The sequence below is a fragment of the Hyla sarda genome, chromosome 8 (genome assembly GCF_029499605.1).
Source record: "Hyla sarda isolate aHylSar1 chromosome 8, aHylSar1.hap1, whole genome shotgun sequence".
In the NCBI taxonomy this organism is placed as follows: Eukaryota; Metazoa; Chordata; class Amphibia; order Anura; family Hylidae; genus Hyla; species Hyla sarda.
This window is the reverse complement of record NC_079196.1, coordinates 35864391-35886404: the sequence shown is the minus strand read 5'-3', so window position 1 is coordinate 35886404 and position 22014 is coordinate 35864391. Positions and strand designations below refer to the sequence as shown.

Below are 22014 nucleotides of genomic sequence, written 5' to 3'. Positions count from 1 at the left end.
CTTGTCCTCAGTGTACAGAGCCTTGCTTGTCCTCAGTGTACAGAGCCCTGCTTGTCCTCAGTGTACAGAGCCCTTCTTGTCCTCAGTGTACAGAGACCTGCTTGTCCTCAGTGTACAGAGCCCTGCTTGTCCTCAGTGCACAGAGCCCTACTTGTCTTCAGTATACAGAGTCCTGCTTGTCCTCAGTGCACAGAGCCCTGCTTGTCCTCAGTGTACAGAGCCCTGCTTGTCCTCAGTGTACAGAGTCCTGCTTGTCCTCAGTGCACAGAGCCCTGCTTGTCCTCAGTGTACAGAGCCCTGCTTGTCCTCAGTGTACAGAGCCCTGCTTGTCCTCAGTGTACAGAACCTGTGGAAAAAACTGAAAAAAAGAGGACAGCGCCTCGGGTATTTCCCAAGACATCAGAGCCCCAGTAGGGACTGGAAGAAAGCCGACTCTTCAAGATGGCTGCTCACCTGATAGAGGATAAGACATGCATATCACCCCACTGGGGTACTAAAACATCAGAGGGAACAAACTGCCAAGCCCAAGGTCCAATTGGAGAAGATGGAATCTTATCCCATGTAGTGATGAAGAAAGCAGCAGGAAAAAAAGAAAACCTTATCTGTAGGCACTGTTCAAGTTCCAAAGATATCTGGCCAGAGTAAGTGGAAAGTGCTCAAAAGCTCTATATTTTTTTTGTATAAAATGCAATGACGCGTTTCGGAGGCTTAATCCTCCTCCCTCAGATTGGCATACAAGACTAGATACAAACAGTGCTTTATATACACTCAAAATTGGTGCCAACTTAAGGTGGGTGGAGCCATACAAAAACATACAGATCAGAAATTGTCCATAAAAACAAGTTGTAATAGACTGGTTCTGATAGACTGCAGTGTGGTATGACGGAGCTATATATACCATGCTGCAGTCTATCAGAACATGGCCACGCTCTGTTTATTTATTTAGTGTTCATTGAACCACTACCGGTGCATGTGAACAGAGGGCTTGCTGTGACCTCTGGTTATGTAAAATGTTTTTTTTATCAATTTCAGGGTTTTAATAGTTTAATCCATTTCTGTTTATTCCGTTCTGATCAACTGTGAATGTACCAGTCTATTACAACTTGTTTTCATGGAAAATTTCTGATCTGTATATTTTTGTATGGCTCCGCCCACCTAAAGTTGGCACCTATTTTGAGTATATATAAAGCACTGTTTGTATCTAGTCTTATATGCCAATCTGAGGAAGGAGGATTAAGTCTCTGAAACGCATCATTGGATTTCATACTAATAAATATATTGCTTTTGGGCACTTTTCCACTTACTCTGGCCTGATATCTTTGGAACTTTAACAGCGCCTACAGATAAGGTTTTCTTTTTTTCCTGCTGCTTTCCTCAGTGTACAGAGTGCTGCTTGTCCTCAGTGTACAGAGCCCTGTTTGTACTCAGTGCACAGAGCACAGCTTGTCCTCACAGCACAGAGCCCTGCTTGTCCTCACTGCACAGAGCCCTGCTTGTCCTTTGTGTACAGAGCCCTGCTTGTCCTCAGTGCACAGAGCACAGCTTGTCCTCACAGCACAGAGCCCTGCTTGTCCTCACTGCACAGAGCCCTGCTTGTCCTTAGTGTACAGAGCCCTGCTTGTCCTCAGTGTAAAGAGCCCTGCTTATCCTCAGTATGCAGAGCCCAGCTTATCCTTAGTATACAGAGCCCTGCTTGTCCTCAGTGTTAAGAGCCCTGTTTGTACTCAGTGTACAGAGCCCTGCTTGTCCTCAGTGTACAGAGTCCTACTTGTCCTCACTGCACAGAGCCCTGCTTGTCCTAAGTGTACAGAGCCCTGCTTGTCCTCAGTGTACAGAGCCCTGCTTGTCCTCAGTGTACAGAACCCTGCTTGTCATCAGCGAATAGAGCCCTGCTTGTTCAGTGTACAGAGCCCTGCTTGTCCTCAGTGAATAGTGCCCTGTTTGTCCTCAGTGTACAGATTCCAGCTTATCCTCAATGCGCAAAGCCCTGCTTGTCCTCACTGCACAGAGCCCTGCTTGTCCTTAGTATACAGAGCCCTGCTTATCCTCAGTCTACAGAGCCCCGCTTGTGTTCAGAGCCCTGCTTGTCATCAGTGTACAGAGCCCTGCTTGTCCTCAATGAATAGGGCCCTGCTTGTCCTCAGTGCACAGAGCCCTGCTTGTCCTCAGATTACAGAGCCCTGCTTGTTCTCAGTCTACAGAGTCCTGCTTATCCTCAGTGTGCAGAGCCCTGCTTATCCTCACTGCACAGAGCCCTGCTTGTCCTCACTGCACAGAGCCCTGCTTGTCCTTAGTGTACAGAGTCCTGATTGTCCTCAGTGTACAGAGCCCTGCTTGTCCTCAGTGCACAGAGCCCTGCTTGTCCTCAGTGCACAGAGCCCTGCTTATCCTCAGTGTACAGAGCCCTGCTTGTCCTCAGTGCACAGAGCCCTGCTTGTCCTCATTATACAGAGCCCTGCTTGTCCTCAGTGTACAGAGCCCTGCTTGTCCGCAGTGTACAGAGCCCTGCTTGTCCTCAGTGTACAGAGCCCTGCTTGTCCGCAGTGTACAGAGCCCTGCTTGTCCTCAGTGTACAGAGCCCTGCTTGTCCTCAGTGCACAAAGCCCTGCTTGTCCTCAGTGTACAGAGCCCTGCTTGTCCTCAGTGTACAGAGCCCTGCTTGTCCTCAGTGTACAGAGCCCTGCTTGAACGCCCACACTTATTTTATTTTGTCTCTGTACAGAGACACACAGGCAATAGCTGCATAGACAGCATTATTTCACCCAAAATATACACATTTTTTTACAAATATACTTTTTATGTTATTATCTACATTATGTAAAAAGTTTTTGCAAATGACAGGTACACTTTAAGGTAAGGTTCAAATTTGCCTTGGAGGCTCAGTTCAGGTGGAGAAACCCAAGCCAGATGTCCACTGCATGATGGACACTAATGGCTCTCTAGAGGCCTCTTTTAATGGGTTCTGTTGGGTTTCTAATGTCCACCATTTTGCAGGATTCTAAGAGGACAAAAATATACTGCATACAGTGTTTTTTGTCTTATTATTTAATAGGAATCTGAAAAGAAGGCAGATTTGAACTAAACCTTAGGCATGCTCTATCGGATCTAATATTTTGGAGTTAGTTTTACATAGAGACATGACTTATAAGAGAAGTTCTTCATAATAGAGTATGATACAGAGGCACCATACTGTTGGCCATGGCGTGCCTACAGCTTCATGGCATGGAGGCAATAGGAGTTTGTACCTTGTGCAGCCATGAGATGTACTGTATGCCTGCTTTTCTGATTACAACATATTGATGACCTATCATTTGGGTAGGTCAATAATGTCAGATTGGTGGGATGCCAACGCCTGGCACCCCCGTAGAAGCCTCCAATCAGACATACACAGAGAAACTAAGCTGGAAGATGACAGCTCCGTACATTGTGTAGTGGTCATGATGGGTTACTGCAGCTCAGCTCCCATTCACTTTAATAAAAGCTGAGCTGCATTAACCCAATGCAGCCATTACATGAGAAATAGAGCTGAGTACTTCTGGCTAGAAGGACTGGAAAACCATTTTAACAAAAAAAATTCTGTTTTATATAGGGATAGCCAAAGAATTTAAAAACAGTTAACCAGCAACAGTATGAACATAATTTCTGCTTTGAGATGTAACGTACAGAGATGATATATACTGAGATGGACACATATTTACAATCTATATCCAAATAGTAGATAATCTGAAATAAAACTTTGCCCTTATAGTTATCCTTTCTTATAATAGATTTACTAGTCTTAAAAAATATCAGGGGAGAATAATACCCCTTTTCCTTTTTTTCTTTTTTTTTTCTTTTTTTCTTTTTAGATTATACAATATAAAGTAAGATTCATGCCATAAAACTATATGCAAAATATGCACACTATTATTGCATGCTTGATGTGATACTACATGCCAATTAGTATTACTTTACTTCTAGAAAGACCGTAAAAACATATTGGGTCTCTTATCAAAGCACTATATATACAGTACAGTCCTGACTACTGTTAAAACTGCCGCCAACTAGGGTTTCCTACATAGGAAAGACAGCCATGTTGTATCTCCAGACCAGCTGCATCGGTATGGTTCCATATTTTGTGGATGCATCTACCAACCCATTTTATAATTAATGCCTAAAAAGTCTGTGTTATGTAAATCGATCGGAATTCATTTTCCGTAATTTTGGCGGCAGGTTTCCATCCATCCTACCGCCGGACAATCTTTGAAGCTTTGGTGGTAAATCTGCTACTGATTGGCTCATCGGATCAGAAATCATCTTTGTTGTCTTAATGCCCAGTTTCTCTTCCGAATTTCCCGGAACCGAACTTATTCTTTGAAGTTTCATCGGCAAGTCCCCCATGCTGTAAGCTTTTTCAGAAGTGGTAGAGCTCATTCTGAGCAATTTTCTGGGTAGGTCCTCTCTGCCAGTCATTTTCTGGAGTTTTGAAGGTATTTTTGTGCTAATGTCGTCCAGACTATCCAGAGTATCTATAGAATTATTTTTTTCTTTGCTGTTGCTTACTGCTGGTGCTATAATGGGTGAGGATATAAGAAGCATCTCCTCCTGTTCTTTCACACTATAAGGTGCGGTGGGAACTTCAAATGTTGCATGGAACTGCGAGTAGTCTACTTTGAAGAACCCTTCTTCTAGTGATATTACAGGAAAAAAACGATGGCCCCACAAAACTTCATCCTCCGTATACGATGTCCGCGCCTGACAGGTCATTCCTGGAATTAGAGAAAACACATGTCAAATATCAAATACTTAAGATATTAAGTTGTGTTCTCACAAATGTAACTGCAACAGTCCTAATTTTGGGAAATATTCATGGGCCATAGTACAGTACAACATGGACAAAATTGTGATGATAACCTAGGAGGCTAAGAGATAGAAAAAATAAAAATAAAAAAGGAAATATTTTCATTCAAAATTGGAAAAATAAAGTAAAAAACTGTAAAAGTTTCAATTTTAAATTGCCCATGCTAATTGTAAGCATCTTATTGAAAAAACCTTCTAATGTTAATTTATAAAATATATAAAACATTCAAGAAGTTGATTGGTTAATACCCCTCTTTATTAATTTGCTGACAATGCAGTTTTCTGGAGAGAGTACTGTACAGTTTGCGGGACCAACCCGGATGGGGCCGACTCTCTCCAAGGGCAAACGAGAGGGTAAAGAAATACCGGCAACTCACCGACTTCACGTCATCCGACTTCTTTATTAGAATGAATACTCATATAGAATCTTGGGGAAGGGACAATAACAGGGGGGATACCACAGGCGACAAGCTCCGTTTCGTACTCAGTTAGTACTTCATCCGGCCGTACGGCCGGATGAAGTACTAACTGAGTACGAAACGGAGCTTGTCACCTGTGGTATCCCCCCTGTTATTGTCCCCTCCCCAAGATTCTATATGAGTATTCATTCTAATAAAGAAGTCGGATGACGTGAAGTCGGTGAGTTGCCGGTATTTCTTTACCCTCTCGTTTGCACATGAAGACTATACTGTCACATTAACCAGAGCACCACCACATGACCGCACTCAGCAGTCAATATCCACCCCCACCAAGTATCTCCTAATACCCTCGTAGTGCCGGACCACTCTTGTACATTCTCTCCAAGGGCCCCATAATAGCCGCATGGTTTGTCAATATGGTTAGTACACCCTTGATCTTGTGAACATACCCTAAAGAGCTTTCAGAAGCAGCACCACTATTGTCAAGCACTTTTTTTTTTAGATATTGCAGCCAAATTCTATTGATTTTACTGGGCATGAACTACAATGACACTCAATCCATAAATGTGGTGGGTTTATTTCTTAAAGATACAGTATGTTGGCCCTCATATTGGACAGTATTTTTAGAAAAAAACAGGGGTTAATTTTTCTATTATTGCCTGCCTCTTATTTACTTCTACTCCTGATTCTGGTTAAAATATTAAGTAAATCCAAATCCAAATGAGAGCCTAAATACTGTGTGTGTACATAAACCTAAAGAAAAGCAGTCCTTCTTTTTTAATCTAATACAATCCCTCTAAAGCAATGAATTTGTTAAACATCCTCAATATGTGCTTTATTCAAACCATAAGGCAATAGTGAAAATTGACATAAGCAATCATCTGCAAATCATCCTACTGTCATACTAAAAGCTCTGTTCACACCAAGCTGTTTATTTTGTCGGATGATTTTTTTTTTCTCGAGCAGAACAGGTTGCATGAGTGATCCATCAGTTATCAAATACATCATCTATGAATGGTGGATTCTTTTGTGTAAAAAGAAAAAAACAAGTACGGTATAAACGCAACATACAGTGTAAAATCTATATTAAATAGTCATTTTCCTTTCCTGCCCAAACAAGAACTTTCTATTTGTTCCCCAAGAGATCTTCCATCATCTTTTTTGCTACACAAAACAAACCTCAGATAAGACCTGTCTCTTGCTGTATGGCAACTGACTGCAGTAAAACATAAGCCCTCCCCCACTGTTCTACCCTAGTAGACTTGCGGCAGGAGCCCTCCCCCACTGTTCTGCCCTAGTAGATGTGCAACAGGAGCTCTCCCCCACTGTTCTGCCTTACTAGACTTGCAGTAGGAGCCCTCCACTCCTGTTCTGCCTTAGTAGACTTGGGGCAGGAGCCCTCCCCTCCTGTTCTGCCTTAGTAGACTTGCGGCAGGAGCCCTCCCCTCCTGTTCTGCCTTAGTAGACTTGCGGCAGGAGCCCTCCCCTCCTGTTCTGCCTTAGTAGACTTGCAACAGGAGCCCTCCCCCACTGTTCTGCCCTAGTAGACTTGCAGTAGGAGCCGTCCTCTCCTGTTCTGCCTTAGTAGACTTGCGGCAGAAGCCCTCCCCCACTGTTCTGCCCTAATAGGCTTGCAGTAGGAGCCCTCCTCTCCTGTTCTGCCTTAGTAGACTTGCGGTAGGAGCCCTCCCCCACTGTTCTGCCCTAGTAGACTTGCAGTAGGAGCCCTCCCTCACTGTTCTGCTCTAGTAGACTTGCAGTAAGAGCACTCCCCCACTGTTCTGCCTCAGTAGACTTGTATAAGGAGCCCTCCCCCACTATTTTGCCTTAGTAGACGTGCAACAGGAGCCCTACCCCACTGTTTTGCCTTAGTAGATGTGCATCAGAAGCCCTCCCTCATTGTTCTGCATAGTAGACTTGCTGCAGAAGCCCTCCCCCAATGTTCTGCCTTATTAACTAGATAAACAGTACATAATCCTTAGCAGTCTGCTAGTCACAAAAAAAAAAAAAACACAAGGAAGACTTTATACTAATATTGCGTTGGTAGTTGTAGTTTTGCAACACTGTCTGGAAAACACTGCTGTAAAAAAAATAAAAAAATAAAAATATATATATATACATATTAGTTAAAAAAATCCTAAACTTAAGCTACACCTCCATCAAGACTATATATTATAGCAAATAAACAAAACGTTCATTTTTCGAAGTAGTGAACCATTGGAAACTAGAGTTTCTTTTGCATCTGACATTGATTTTCTGCTTGATTTTCAAACGATTGCATTTTACAGGCAGATCACATGATTATCCCGCACCATTCCCCAGGCCGAGTTTTCTAAATATTTTCAGTAATTGTAATTGATCCCATGATAATTTGGTGTACGGCTTCAATTTGCAGCAATCTGTGAACATCATTATCTTTTATTACTATCAGGATGTTTAAAAAAATGATTTAACTGCCAATACAATGTTATGGAAAATAACAAAAATAAATGTTTGTATAAGTAAACACCTAAGCATTTCATATTGTGATATGTATACATGAATTGGGATACGCCAAATGGAAAAGGATTTAGGTAAACTAGATAAGTCCAAGATAATGCACCTGGGGTGTAAACATCCAAGGGTAGAATATAGAATATGTGATACAGTCCTAACCTTAGTATCTGAGGAAAGGGATTTAGGGTCCATTATTTCAGAAGACTTAAAGGGGTACTACTGTGGAAAACTTTTTTTTTTATCAACTTATGCCAGAAAGTTAAACAGATTTGTAAATTAATTACAATTCTTCCAGTACTTATTAGCTGCTGTATACTACAGAGGAAATGTTTATTTGTGGATTTCTCTTATGTCACGACCACAGTGCTCTCTGCTGACCTCTGCTGTCCATTTTAGGAACTGTCCAGAGCAGCATAAGTTTGCTATGGGAATTTTCTCCTGCTCTGGAAGTTCCTAAAATGACCAGCAGAAGTCAGCAGAGAGCACCGTGGTCGTGACATAAGAGAAATCCAAAAAGATAAATATTTCCTTGTAGTATACAGCCCCCAAAAAGTACTGGATTAAGATTTTTTAATAGAAGTAATTTACAAATCTGTTTAACTTTCTGGCACCAGTTGATAAAAAAAAAAAGTTTTCCATGGTAGTACCCCATTAAAGGTAGGCAGACAATGTCAGAGAGCAGTGGTAAATGTTGTGTATAGAGAGGTATTAGCAGTAGAGAGTGAAGTGCTCATGGATGTATGGGAAGAGGTATTATCAGTAGAGGAAAGTGCTCATAGGTCTATAGGGAGAGGTATTATCAGTAGAGAGGGAACTGTTCATGGTTGTATAGGGAGAGGTATTAGCAGTAGAGTGGGAAGTGTCCATGGTTGCATAGAGAGAGGTGTTAGCAGTAGAAAGGGAAGTGTGTATGGGTGCATAGGGAGAGGTATTAGCAGTAGTAGACTGGCAAGTGCTCATGGATGTATAGGGAGAGGTATTAGCAGTAGAAAGAGGGAAGAAGTGCTCATGAGTGTATAGGGAAAAGTATTAGCAGTAGAGAGGGAATTGCTCATGCCGCTGTACAGAGCACTAATGAGACCGCAGTACTTGCTACCATATCTCCAGAAGGATGTAGGCACATTGGAGAGAATTCTCAGAAGATACTAAACTAGTACATGGATTGCAGGACAAACAAATTCCAGAAAAGGACCTTAACATGTATAGAAGAAAGACAAAACACCGGGAATCAACACGGTAAAGGAGGAGAACATATTTAATAGAATAAAAACTACAATAAGAGGACATATTGTTATATTAGAGGGGAAAGGTTTGTGCAGTAATATCAGGAAATATTACTTTACTGAGAGAGTAGTGGATGCATGGAATAGCCTTCCTGCAGAAGTGGTAGCAGCAAGTACAGTGAAGGATTTTAAACATGCATGGGATAGGCATGAGGCTATCCTTCATATAAGATAGGGCCAGGGACTATTGATAGGATTCCGAATATTAGGAAGACTAGATGGGCCAAATGGTTCTGCTGACACATTCTATGTTTCAAAATCCCATAAATGGCAGACACTATGGCCCAGATTTATCAAACTGTGTGAGAGAATAAGTGGAGAGATTTTTTCACAGCGACCAATCACAGCTCAGCTAATGATCTCTGGTAAAGTGAAAGGTGAGCTGTGATTGGTTGCTGGAGGAAAATCTTTCTACTTTTTCTCTCACACAGTTTGATAAATCTGGTCCTATAAACTTAGATATAGCAACTCCTCATTTTAGAGAAACCAAATTGCTTTATTGATAGATAATCCAATATCAGAGAAATGTATTGCTACATCTATACTACATATCATGTTATTGTAAGCTACAAAAAGGGCAAAGAGTGGGGATTAAAAAAATGATCTTCCCTGTTGCTAAAGTACAAAGATAGCCCAAAGCTGTCTGTGAATGATGGGAGTCGGCTGTCTGATAGGGGAATGATAGGGGTTTTAGTTAGACAACAGCTGGAGGTTTGCTGTTGTTAATCTACAACTCCCATCATTCCCAGACAGCCAACTCCCATAATTCCAAGACACTTTCAAAAGGTTTGGCAAGCCGAACTTTCTGAAAGTTTGCTCATCTCTATCTTTACCCTCTTCCTGGTGCGTTTTGTGAGGCAGAATTGAAGGCTTGTAACTAATATGTGAACAGAGCTTAGCAAAATATTCCCATTACACATATTGTTTCATGGGCTCTCATTGGTGCATTCACATACAATGGATACATTTTAATGCCTTCCATTCATTGTGACAGTCATTCCTCCAGAATTCCTCTGCATTTACGTTTACTAATCTGTCCTCCTAAAGTCCTCCTAGGGAGACAAACCTCTGGCCAATAATTAAACCAAAGATAATTGATTTCTACAAGTTGGAAGTAATTTCTCCTCAGGTAATAATTAAACAACCTTATGTTTTTGGCACCACCGCAAGAGAATCGGGAGACAACGTTTCAATTATATGTTTATAAAGGTCTCGGTATCTACAACCTTTGGTAATTGCACACCTTCTGGCGCTCCAACCTGCCTGGGGCCTACATTCTCACTGTGGTATTTGCGTTGCTCTACAATTATGCTTGTGGTACATTTGAGGCTTCATTATATCTGGCAACAATGGACTAAACAAACAAAAACAGTCCTTTGATTAAAAAAAAATCCTCCTTTTGATACATTTCATGCTGTGCTGTTTACTCTCGTTCTAGTCATCTCGCATGCACAACGATGGACCATTTGGCAACTAATTTGCTCTAGAACACTTGCCGTCTCTCGCTGTGACTCATGATTGTCAACTGATACGAATCAGCGATTAGCTGGAATTTTCCCGGAGTAAAAAATGACTCTAATGATATATATATATTTTTTTTCATCTAATATTGAGCATCATTATTCTGGACAAGCACAACTTGTTTACCGATGAAATTCGTAAGCACATGGGGGTTTATTCAGAAATCAGACCTTAATCAAGCATAATATTTGCTGTAGATTAGCGTATTCCCTCCAGTTCTCCGCCAACCATTATAAACTTGTTATCTGTTACATGTTATGATGAAATAAATTCAGATAATCAATGGTTTAATTGACCCAGTTTATCTTTTCATGCATCCCATCTGCCAGAGTGGTTTAAGACAAAAGTGGAAGGATTAATACCAGTGTAAAATCCAATCTCTACCCCAACGGCACAGTCATCTAATAGAATAAAAAATGTGATACTTAAAGCTGTTGATTAATTTCTTCATATAACCTTATAGCAAAGTTATATTTTTCTAATAGTGGGTTTCAAATCCACAACACAGACATAGAGAAAGTCTGGTTCAATGTTTATCCGTTCCCCACAATTGACGACCTCCAAAAAACTAAAAACCTCTGGGTGGTCCACAAGTGCCTCTAACACAGACTATTTCCAATGCCTTTTTCTTTTGCACAGGCTCTTTATGATATCTTCTTCCAAACACTTCTCCACATGGTACCCCATCAAAAAGAGCCCTCCTTATGTCCCCCTCTCACAGACTGCTCCACTTTCACACTAACTTCCCTCTCTTTGCCCCTTCTCTCACATTACCCTCCAGTCCATTAGTAGAAGGAAGCTGAACACTGAATATTCTCTCTCCTGTTTCTGCCTATACTGATCATAGAAATCAGCATAAAGAAGGGATAGAGAAGACTGTACAGCCTACTGCTGACAATTGAAACCCCTGATTATGATTTGTTTGGCATCGCTTCAGTGCCTGGATGTACACAAGAAATGGAATCCGAAGCCCTGGCTCTTTACATTTTATAGTGGCTGTGTAGGGTTATTGCAGACCAGCTCCCATTCACTTTGTTGGCAAATAAGCTTCAGTGACCCAGCATGGCCTCTGGCTCTGTTTACTGTGCACATACAGGTGCCATGGTTGTGCCAAGCATCTGGTTGGTAGGAGTGCTGGGCAACACCCCATTGATCAGATAGTCATTGTATATCTCTGTGAATGGACCATTAAATCACTGTGGATGTGTAGGAGGAAAATCACAGAAATAGGGAGGGAGGGTGGGGGTGGGGCATACCCAGGACCCCAGCTCTGCCAGACCACAGTACTAACCACTTAGCCACATTTTCTATTGGATATAGTCAGGACTCAAGTTTTGCAATCCTGTAGGACCAGCCCTTGAGTCAAAATCTTGGGTGAGTTCCTGCACTTTCCCCCCCAAGATTTGACCCCTTGATAAAGTGATGTATAATATGGCCTTTCTGTGACTGAGGGGCTGAACAATTTTATTGGCAGGAACCAACACATAACACATACTTCCCATTTGGTACCTCGGGTCTAATGAGATTTGAGCTATGCCCTTGCAAAGACACATGCATGATGTAATTCTCCGAACCGGTGCTAGACTTTAACAAGGCTCCTATTACCAGTTCGGATTATATGTTATTGATAAAATGTAGGCTCCTCTACCACTTTATATTTCAGATATACTTTAGACTATTTTCTTGCTTCTTCTGAAAGATTTTTCTTTTACATCTACCATTCGTTTAACGATAAGGAACATGAGCAGCTGAAATATGAAGTGTCCGTGAGGTCAAAATTGATAGCTGCCCGAAGCACAGCAGAGTCTGAAATAACCATGGCAACCTCAATGCCATAGTAACCTCAGACACTAGAGATCAGGAACAAGAAATGTTAAATAGCTGAAAAAGAACGAGGGACAAAACATTCCACGTTCTATGTGTTAAACACATTTATGCTTCATGTGAATGATACCATTTTGAAAGCACAGGGTATAGTGCAAACGGCTCTGTAACACTGCCATGACTTCAAATTATTTCTCCTGGACTACTGCCTGTGTGCCGTGCTCTTCTGTGTCTGCCAAAAATATGTGTAACTACCAAAATTAACATCTAAACAACTTAAACAACTTGTTTCTTCAGAAATTAGACGGACACTTGGGGTTTTGTACTGACATCTTTTATTGATAAGTTTTATGATACAGGAATTTTTTTTAGGAAAGAAGTGTCTGGGGTTAACAAAGAGGAGAGGTAGGCCCAATAGCAAAGTATAAAATGAAGCCACCATCTGGTGCTACCCCCACCATGACCCCCAACCACCTGGGAAAGATAGAGATGGGGGTTGTTTACCACAATGTCCCACAATCTTGTTTGTAGAACCAGCAGAAAGGGAATCCTTGCACAGCTCTGTGTCATATGTAGTCAAGAAGGTATGGGTTCCCTTTGTCCATGAGCCCCATAGTGACTGCATGGTCTTCCTCTTGTATTTATATCATGCAAGTCATGGTTAGGCTTTCATTCATTTAGGGGCAAAGGGCACTCCACTAACAACTAAATACCCTAGAAAGTGTAGCTTGTTGCCTCCACCGGAACCCATGGTACACAACCTCTTAGACCACTACTAAACATGGCTCAGCCATTATACATCTCACAGCAGTTACAAATTATCTTTATAATATTCCTAAATGGCCCATCCCCTGTTACTGCACAATTAGGCCATTTGGCAAGGCTGAAAAAGTTGGGTGACAACTAGAGATATGCCAATTGCCAAAGTTTTGTCTTGTGACCATTGCAGCAAATCAGATTTGTTTCAGATCCTGATTTGGAAAAGGAAGTGTCCAATTGCCCTGTGAGTGCTCTCACAATGTATGTACAGGATCAGGGACTCCTGTCAAAGATAGAAGTTTCTGCTCGTGTACAGTGCACTCTACTGTGGATTGGCGAGGTGCAGTGTACTGGGCCTAGCTTATGTGGTGAGTGTGATACATACAGCATCAACACCACTGTACAGTTTCAGGGGGCAAAGGAATCGTAAAACAAAAAACATTCACTGCTAGGCCCCCCTCATTCTCCGCGCAGCACCCAGTGTTCTGAATGAATGCTGGGTTCCAGCGGCAGTGGTCATGACGTGACGTCATGCCCACTGCCACCGGAACCCAACAGTGCCGCCGGAACCCAAATTTATTTGTGGCATTTGACCCAAAATACAATATGTGCCAAATTTATTCTCTGGTGAAGACCCATTTAGGAGCTATAATGGAGGTCATACTCATGTTATCACTCAGCTTCTTCCCGGAATAAGATACTGTATCTTTAAAGGGGTTCTCCATCATAAGGTGATTTTAGTACGTACCTGGCAGACAGTAATGGACATGCTTAGGAAGGATCTGCGCTTGTCTTGGGACTAAATGGCATGAGATTACTATAACACTGTGGCTAGCTTTTTGTGAACTTGTATTTCCTGTTTGACTTATGTTTTTTTTACTACAAATCCCACAATGCCATTTTCCTCCCTCTCAAACATCAGCCACCCCACCCATTGAAACAAAAGACCTGTGGTTTTCAATCAGGGTGCCTACAGCTGTTGCATTAGTTGCAGATGGATCCCTTCACCCATTGAAGCAGACAGGCTCCCTGTCATAAGTTGACTAGTGATGTCAGGTCTCGGCCGCATTGCAAGCTGGGAAAAAACCGAGACAACAGTCATTTTGTATGCTGGTAAAAATAAATAGTGGGGTGAAAATCACAGAAAAAGTGTGAGAAAACCGTCACACACAGGTAAAGACACTATATTATGAACTACACTAACTTTACAGCCCCTGTAGCATAGTCAAATAAAAAAATTCCTGGAATACCCATTTAAATCAAAACTCAAATTCCACCTGCCCCTTTTATCATCTGCCAAAAATGCTTCCGTGAATACGTTGCTAGTCGTCACTTATTTTTTTTATATACCATGTGCACAGACAACTACTCATAGACTTACACAGATCACATACATTTTTTAGATCTCAATTTTTTTATGGACATATTTAGGAAAAAAATAATTAAATAGGCATATTAATAATAATAATAAAAAATGTAATCAAAAAATACACTATGAAAAGTAAATTGAAGTATATTTCTTTCTAGTTTTAGTCTATAGAGTAAAAAGTGTGATGGGACATTAACTTTTTGACACCAGTTAATGGGGGGGGGGGGGGGGGGGACCCTAGACCTGTATAATATTTAAAAGGTTAAAATAATTAGGAAAAACTCATTCTCATTTCAAATAGCAGTTAGTTTTTAGTTTTTGATAGTTGACCCCTTGTGACTACTCTTGCAGGGCATGTGCTGTGCTCTTCTGCATGTGATCTATAATGTCTTCTCTCCTGCTACATCTGCAACCCCCTGCCTGAAATCCTACCTGTAGCTAATATCCTGAACATTGTAATGAACTGAGGAGCGGATGACAGGCTGCATCTGACACAGACTCTCTATTCCATAAAATGTAAAATGTTTGGCTCTATAGACATGTCTGCTGGGATAGATAAAGAAAATATTATTCTCCGCACATTCTGCTAAAAACTCATCTCAGGAGCTGAAGATGTTACACAAGTATTACTACACTCCACTTCTGCGCCTGAAATGTGCGACTGAATCTGTACTGAAAAACTAGGGAAAGGGCCATTCATTTTTCATGGCCATGTGCACAGCAAAAGCCGTTTCCCATTTAACTCAATTGATTTCAAGTGGAAGCTGGTTTTAGTGTTCACATTGTTGCATTTTTCAAGTTTTTTTGTTTTGTAAGGGTAACTACCATGTCTGGCAGGCTGTGTTCACACGTGGTTAATTACCACTATTGTATACTATAAACGTAATGCTTTGACTCATTAGGGCTGTGCTCACATGGCATTTGTACCGCTATTTTCCAAAATGACAGTAAAATAGTGCCATTTTACTGCAATTTTGGAAAATAGTGGTACAAATGCCATGTGAGCACAGCAGCTGCAGAAAGTTAAACAGATTTGTAAATGACTTCTATTAAAAAATCTTAATCCTTTCAGTACTTTTTAGCTGCTGAAGTTGAGTTGTTCTTTTCTCTCTAAGTTCTCTATGATGACACGTGTCTCCGGAACTGTCCAAAGTAGAAGCAAATCCCCATATCAAACCAATTACTCTGTGCAGTTCCCGAGGAAAGCAGAGATGAAAGCAGAGAGCACTATGGCCAGACAGAAAAGAACAAGTCAACTTCAGCAGCTGATAATTATTGGAAGGATTAAGATTTTTTAATAGAAGTAATTTACAAATCTGTTTAACTTTCTGGAGCCAGTTGATGCATAAAAAAAGTTTTTTCCTGAATACCCCTTTAACCCCTTAACGACGCAGGACGTATATTTACGTCCTGCGCCGCCTCCCGTGATATGAATCGGGGTCGCATCACATCGCGGAGCTCATCAACGGCCGGGACCCACGGCTAATACCACACATCGCCGATCGCGCCGATGTGCGGTATTAACCCTTCTAAAGTGAAAGTGAAACTATCCCGGCTAGTCAGTCGGGCTGTTCGGGACCGCCGCGGTGAAATTGCGGCGTCCCGAACAGCTTACAGGACACCGGGAGGGAACTTACCTGCCTCCTCGGTTTCCAATCGATGAATGACTGCTCCGTGCATGAGATCCAGGCAGCAGCAGTCAAGCGCCGATAACACTGATCACAGGCGTGTTAATACATGCCAGTGATCTGTGTAAGAGATCAGTGTGTGCAGTGTTATAGGTCCCTATGGGAGCTATAACACTGCAAAAAAATTTTTTTAAAAAGTGTTAATAAAGGTCATTTAACCCCTTTCCTAATAAAAGTTTGAATCACCCCCCTTTTCCCATAAAAAAAATAAAACAGTGTAAATAAAAATAAACATATGTGGTATCGCCGTGTGCGTAAATGTCCGAACTATAAAACGATATCATTAATTAAACCGCACAGTCAATGGCGTACTCGCAAAAAAATTCCAGAGTCCAAAAAAGCGTATTTTGGTCACTTTTTATACCATTAAAAAATGAATAAAAAGTGATTAAAAAGTCCGATCAAAACAAAAATCATACCGATAAAAACTTCAGATCACGGCACAAAAAATGAGTCCTCAAATCGCCCTGTACGTGGAAAAATAAAAAAGTTATAGGGGTCAGAAGATGACAATTTTAAACGTATAAATTTTCCTGCATGTAGTTATGATTTTTTCCAGAAGTACGACAAAATCAAACCTATATAAGTAGGGTATCATTTTAATCGTATGGACCTACACAATAATGATAAGGTGTCATTTTACCAAAAAATGTACTGCGTAGAAACGGAAGCCGGAAACGGAAGCACAATTATTTTATTTTCCATTTCTCCGTGAATTTTTGGGTAAAATTACTGATGTCACTGCAAAGTAGAATTGGCGATGCAAAAAATAAGCCATAATATGGATTTTTAGGTGGAAAATTGAAAGGGTTATGATTTTTAAAAGGTAAGGAGGAAAAAACGAAAATGCAAAAACTGAAAAACCTTAAGGGGGTTAAAACTGAATAAAAAATTCTCAGTGTGAACATAGCCTTAACCCCTTGCAGGCACAGCAAATTTTTTAATTAGTGTTTTCATTCTGTCCTTCTAGCCTTGTAAAGGCCCTAACTTTTTCCTTTTTTTCCACCTACAAAGCCATATGGGGACTTTTTTATACGATAAAGGTATTAACGTTATATTTTATTAGTTCGGACATTTCCACACGTAAAAATATGTTTATATTTATTTTTGTTACCATTTTTTTATGTAAAAGATGGGAAAAGAGGGTGATTAGAATTTTTACCAAGCAAGGGAATTATTTTTATTAATGTATTTGTTTGTTTATTTATTTTTATAATTTTATATTCCCTTTTTAAAGGGGTATTCCGGCCAAAGACATCTTATCCCCTATCCAAAGGATAGAGCATAAGATATCTGATCGCATGGGGCCCGCTGTCACGCCCCCTCCTATAGACATGAATGGAGGGGGCGTGGTGGGACATCATGAGGGGGCGTGGCGTGACATCCCGTCTCCAGTCCCGGAAACACAGAGGTTTCCAAGACTGGAGCTACAGCCCAGCATGGAAATAGTGGGGCTCCCAGTGGCATCCCCCCCCCCCCCCCCCGATCAGACATCTTATCCCCTAGGGGATAAGAAGTCTATGGCTGGAACACCCCTTTGAGTGCCCATGGGGTCTATCTTTTGCTTGCGCATACTGTTTGATGCTATGCAATGGCATATATCTGCACTCTAGTGGTACAGCCTGCCAGAGGCAGAGGTAAGGAGAGGCCTTCCAGGTGTAATTTTTGTCTTTTATATATGTATTTTAAGCCAACCTGACAAAAAAATATATATGAAAATAAGTATTTCCCTGGATAATCCCTTATAATATTATAAAAGTGAAAAAATAGATCTTTATGTACCAGATTCACAAAGCCATGCAAATAAAAAAAATAACAGAATAAATATTACCTACTACCAAATACAGTACAAAAAGCAGATTTATGCTCTCCAATGCACATTACTTTGGCAACACTGCACTGGCAGACTGATCATGGCAGATGTATTTCTACACAACCAAGGCCAAAAAATTTTCCCAATCTTCATTTTAAGTAACAGAATATTTATAACAGAATTATCATTTATCATTAATCATTTCCTACAAAAAAATTAAATAAAATAAAAAATAAATAAATAAAATAAAAATGTAAATCTATGTCCCTAAATAACTTCAGTAGATTCTGTTTCTCAGTCATCTTGGTCTACAACCCAGGTAACAGATGCCGAGTGGTGACAATGGCCGACAATAAAGCGCTCATAGAAATCATCGCCCTAAATCTCTACTTTATTGTCATATTTTCCTCTCTGTGTATAGCGGCAATATACTCGACATACTGTAGGGCAGTGTTTCCCAACCAGGGTGCCTCCAGCTGTTGCAAAACTACAACTGCCAGCATTCCCGGAAAGCCAACAGTCAAGAACGAGCAGATATTTACATGAATAAGTGACTTATCCTGGAATTTTTTCCCCATAAAACTACAAATCAATCTGATCTGTAACATGATGCAGGCAAATTGGACTGGATTTTTTATGTGACAGGTTCCCTTCAACCCTTAAAGGGGTTCTCCGGTGCTTAGACATCTAATCCCCTATCCAAAGGATCCCCGTTTGTGGGGCGGAGCGTGACGTCACACGCCGCCGGCCCGGTGGTCGCCCGTAATCATACACGGAGCGAACACGCTCCGGGGACTGATTACAAACGGGGTGACGCGTGCAAGATCCCGGGGGTCCCCAGCTGCGGGACTCCCGTGATCAGACATCTTATCCCCTATCCTTTGGATAGGGGATAAGATGTGTAAGCACCAGAGTACCCCTTTAAAGAGGTTCTCCCCTGGCCAGATAGATAGATAAGATATGATAGATATGAGAAAGAAAGATATGAGATAGATAGATAGATAGATAGATAGATGTGAGATAGATAGATAGATAGATATGAGATAGATAGATAGATAGATAGATATGAGATAGATAGATAGATAAAGATGAATGTAGGCAGCACACCAGGATTCGTGCAAAATTAAAGTGCTTTTATTCCAAAGATAAAGACAACGTTTCGGCGATCTCACACCCTGAAACGCCGAAACGTTGTCTTTATCTTTGGAATAAAAGCACTTTAATTTTGCACGAATCCTGGTGTGCTGCCTACATTCATCTTTATTGGAAAATGGACCGGAGCACCGAGGTCTTCAGGGCTGGCACCCACCCAAAGTTCTATTAGGAGGTACTGCTTTAATTGGAATTTCTAGATAGATAGATAGATAGATATGAGAGATAGATAGATATGAGATAGATATGAGATAGATAGATGTGAGATAGATAGATAGATAGATAGATATAAGATAAATAGATATGAGATAGATATGAGATAGATATATATATATATATATATATGAGATAGATAGATAGATATGAGATAGATAGATAGATATGAGATAGGGAGACAGATAGATAGATAGATAGATACACAAGAGATGCGGAGACAGCACGGCCAGAGTAGTCACACAGCAAGTGGGTGCAAGCCAAGTTTCTAACAGTCCCAGTCGCAGACTGTACAGGTAGGTATCCAATGCAGGTATAAGGCAGCACACCGAGTAGTGTTCAAATAAAGTGCAGTTTAATGTCCCATATCCAGATACAACGTTTCGGCAGTATCACACTGCCTTTCTCAAGCATAACATTGTGGGTATCAGACTGACTATATATCAGGTCAGCAATCAAAGTGCTCAGCAATTACAATTAACACACAATTATCAAACATGAGTTAAAATTACTCCAAAGTATTAAAAAATCAAATACAGAAATATACATAATAAAGTGCCATACATAGTATAGATGTAATAAAACCATTTCAGTGCATGTACATACTGCAAAGTGCCATATTAAATTAATTGGTGCAGGTGCATACATTAAAAACATGATTGAGGGGGCGGACTGTCATGACTCACCATGGTGTAATAGCGACATTCAATAGAAGATACATGAATCTATGCCGCCGTAGATAGATAGATAGATAGATAGATAGATAGAAAGATAGATAGATATATATGAGAGATAGATAGATATGAGATAGATAGAAGATAGATAGATATGAGATAGATAGATAGATAGATAGATATGAGATAGATAGATAGATAGATAGATAGATATGAGATAGATAGATACATGTGAGATAGATAGATAAATAGATAGATAGGAGATAGATATGAGACAGATAGATATGAAATAGATAGATATGAGATAAATAGATAGATACACGTGAGATAGATAGATAGGAGATAGATAAATAGATATGAGACAGATAGATATGAGATAGATAGATATGAAATAGATAGGAGATAGATAGATAGATAAATATGAGATGGATAGATAGAAAGATAGATAGATAGATCGATAGATAGATAGATAAATATGAGATAGATATGAGATAGATAGATCGATAGATAGGAGATAGATATGAGATAGATATGAGATAGATATGAGATAGATAGATAGATAGATATATAGATATGAGATAGATATGAGATAGATAGATAGGAGATAGATATATAGATATATAGCAAAAAGATAAAGGCAGCACCTCAGTTGTCCAGAGTAGGAGAAGAAAATGAAAAAGGAGATGGGGTGCACGCATTCCTAGAACCTGGGTCCACTGGTTCCTCAATCCAGAAAAGTAAAGATGATGCAGCACTCCACAATAATGCATAAGGTGGTGTTTATTCCAGCATGTGCAAAGACAACGTTTCACCAGTCTCTCACTGGCTTTCTCAAGTAACTGATAGTGACATAGGTGGGTATAAATAGACCTCCCATTCGGTCATGTGACATAATTAGCAAAACAATTTGCATAAGTAAACCAGGTGCATACAAAATAACAGTGAATCAGGTGCATACAAAATAACAGTGAATACAAAATAACAGTGAATTCACTGTTATTTTGTATGCACCTGGTTTACTTATGCAAATTGTTTTGCTAATTATGTCACATGACCGAATGGGAGGTCTATTTATACCCACCTATGTCACTATCAGTTACTTGAGAAAGCCAGTGAGAGACTGGTGAAACGTTGTCTTTGCACATGCTGGAATAAACACCACCTTATGCATTATTGTGGAGTGCTGCATCATCTTTACTTTTCTATATAGATATATAGATATGAGATAGATATGAGATAGATAGATATATAGATATGAGATAGATAGATAGATATATAGATATGAGATAGATATGAGATAGATACTGTAGATATGAGATCAATAAATAGATATTAGATATCTATATGTGAGATGTGGAATACAGACTGTAAACAAATAAATAGATGAGATAAATATTATGCACTTCATGTCCTGAGCACCTTGTATAAACCCCTGGATCCTCCGGTTGATGTATTGTAGGTGATTAGCGACTCGGTACACAAAACCGCTGTCACGATGCCGGCTGGCAGGTAGTGGATCCTCTGTGCCAGAGAGGGATTGGCGTGGACCGTGCTAGTGGACCGGTTCTAAGCCACTACTGGTTTTCACCAGAGCCCGCCGCAAAGCGGGATGGTCTTGCTGCGGCGGTAGTGACCAGGTCGTATCCACTAGCAACGGCTCACCTCTCTGGCTGCTGAAGATAGGCGCGGTACAAGGGAGTAGACAGAAGCAAGGTCGGACGTAGCAGAAGGTCGGGGCAGGCAGCAAGGATCGTAGTCAGGGGCAACGGCAGAAGGTCTGGAAACACAGGCAAGGAACACACAAGGAACGCTTTCACTGGCACTAAGGCAACAAGATCCGGCAAGGGAGTGCAGGGGAAGTGAGGTGATATAGGGAAGTGCACAGGTGAACACACTAATTGGGACCACTGCGCCAATCAGCGGCGCAGTGGCCCTTTAAATCGCAGAGACCCGGCGCGCGCGTG

At 40.8% G+C, this 22014-nt stretch overlaps 1 protein-coding gene across 1 annotated transcript in view; it reads right to left on the bottom strand.

Moving 5' to 3' along the window:
- Nucleotides 1–1347: 1347 nt before the first annotated feature.
- Nucleotides 1348–22014, bottom strand: part of KCNJ3 (potassium inwardly rectifying channel subfamily J member 3) — a 257569-nt gene continuing 236902 nt past the window's right edge. Inside the window, exon 3 of the mRNA XM_056533752.1 lies at nt 1348–4748. Coding sequence (XP_056389727.1) covers nt 4168–4748 — 581 coding nt within the window. The 3' untranslated portion in view covers nt 1348–4167. The remainder of the gene's footprint in view (nt 4749–22014) is intronic.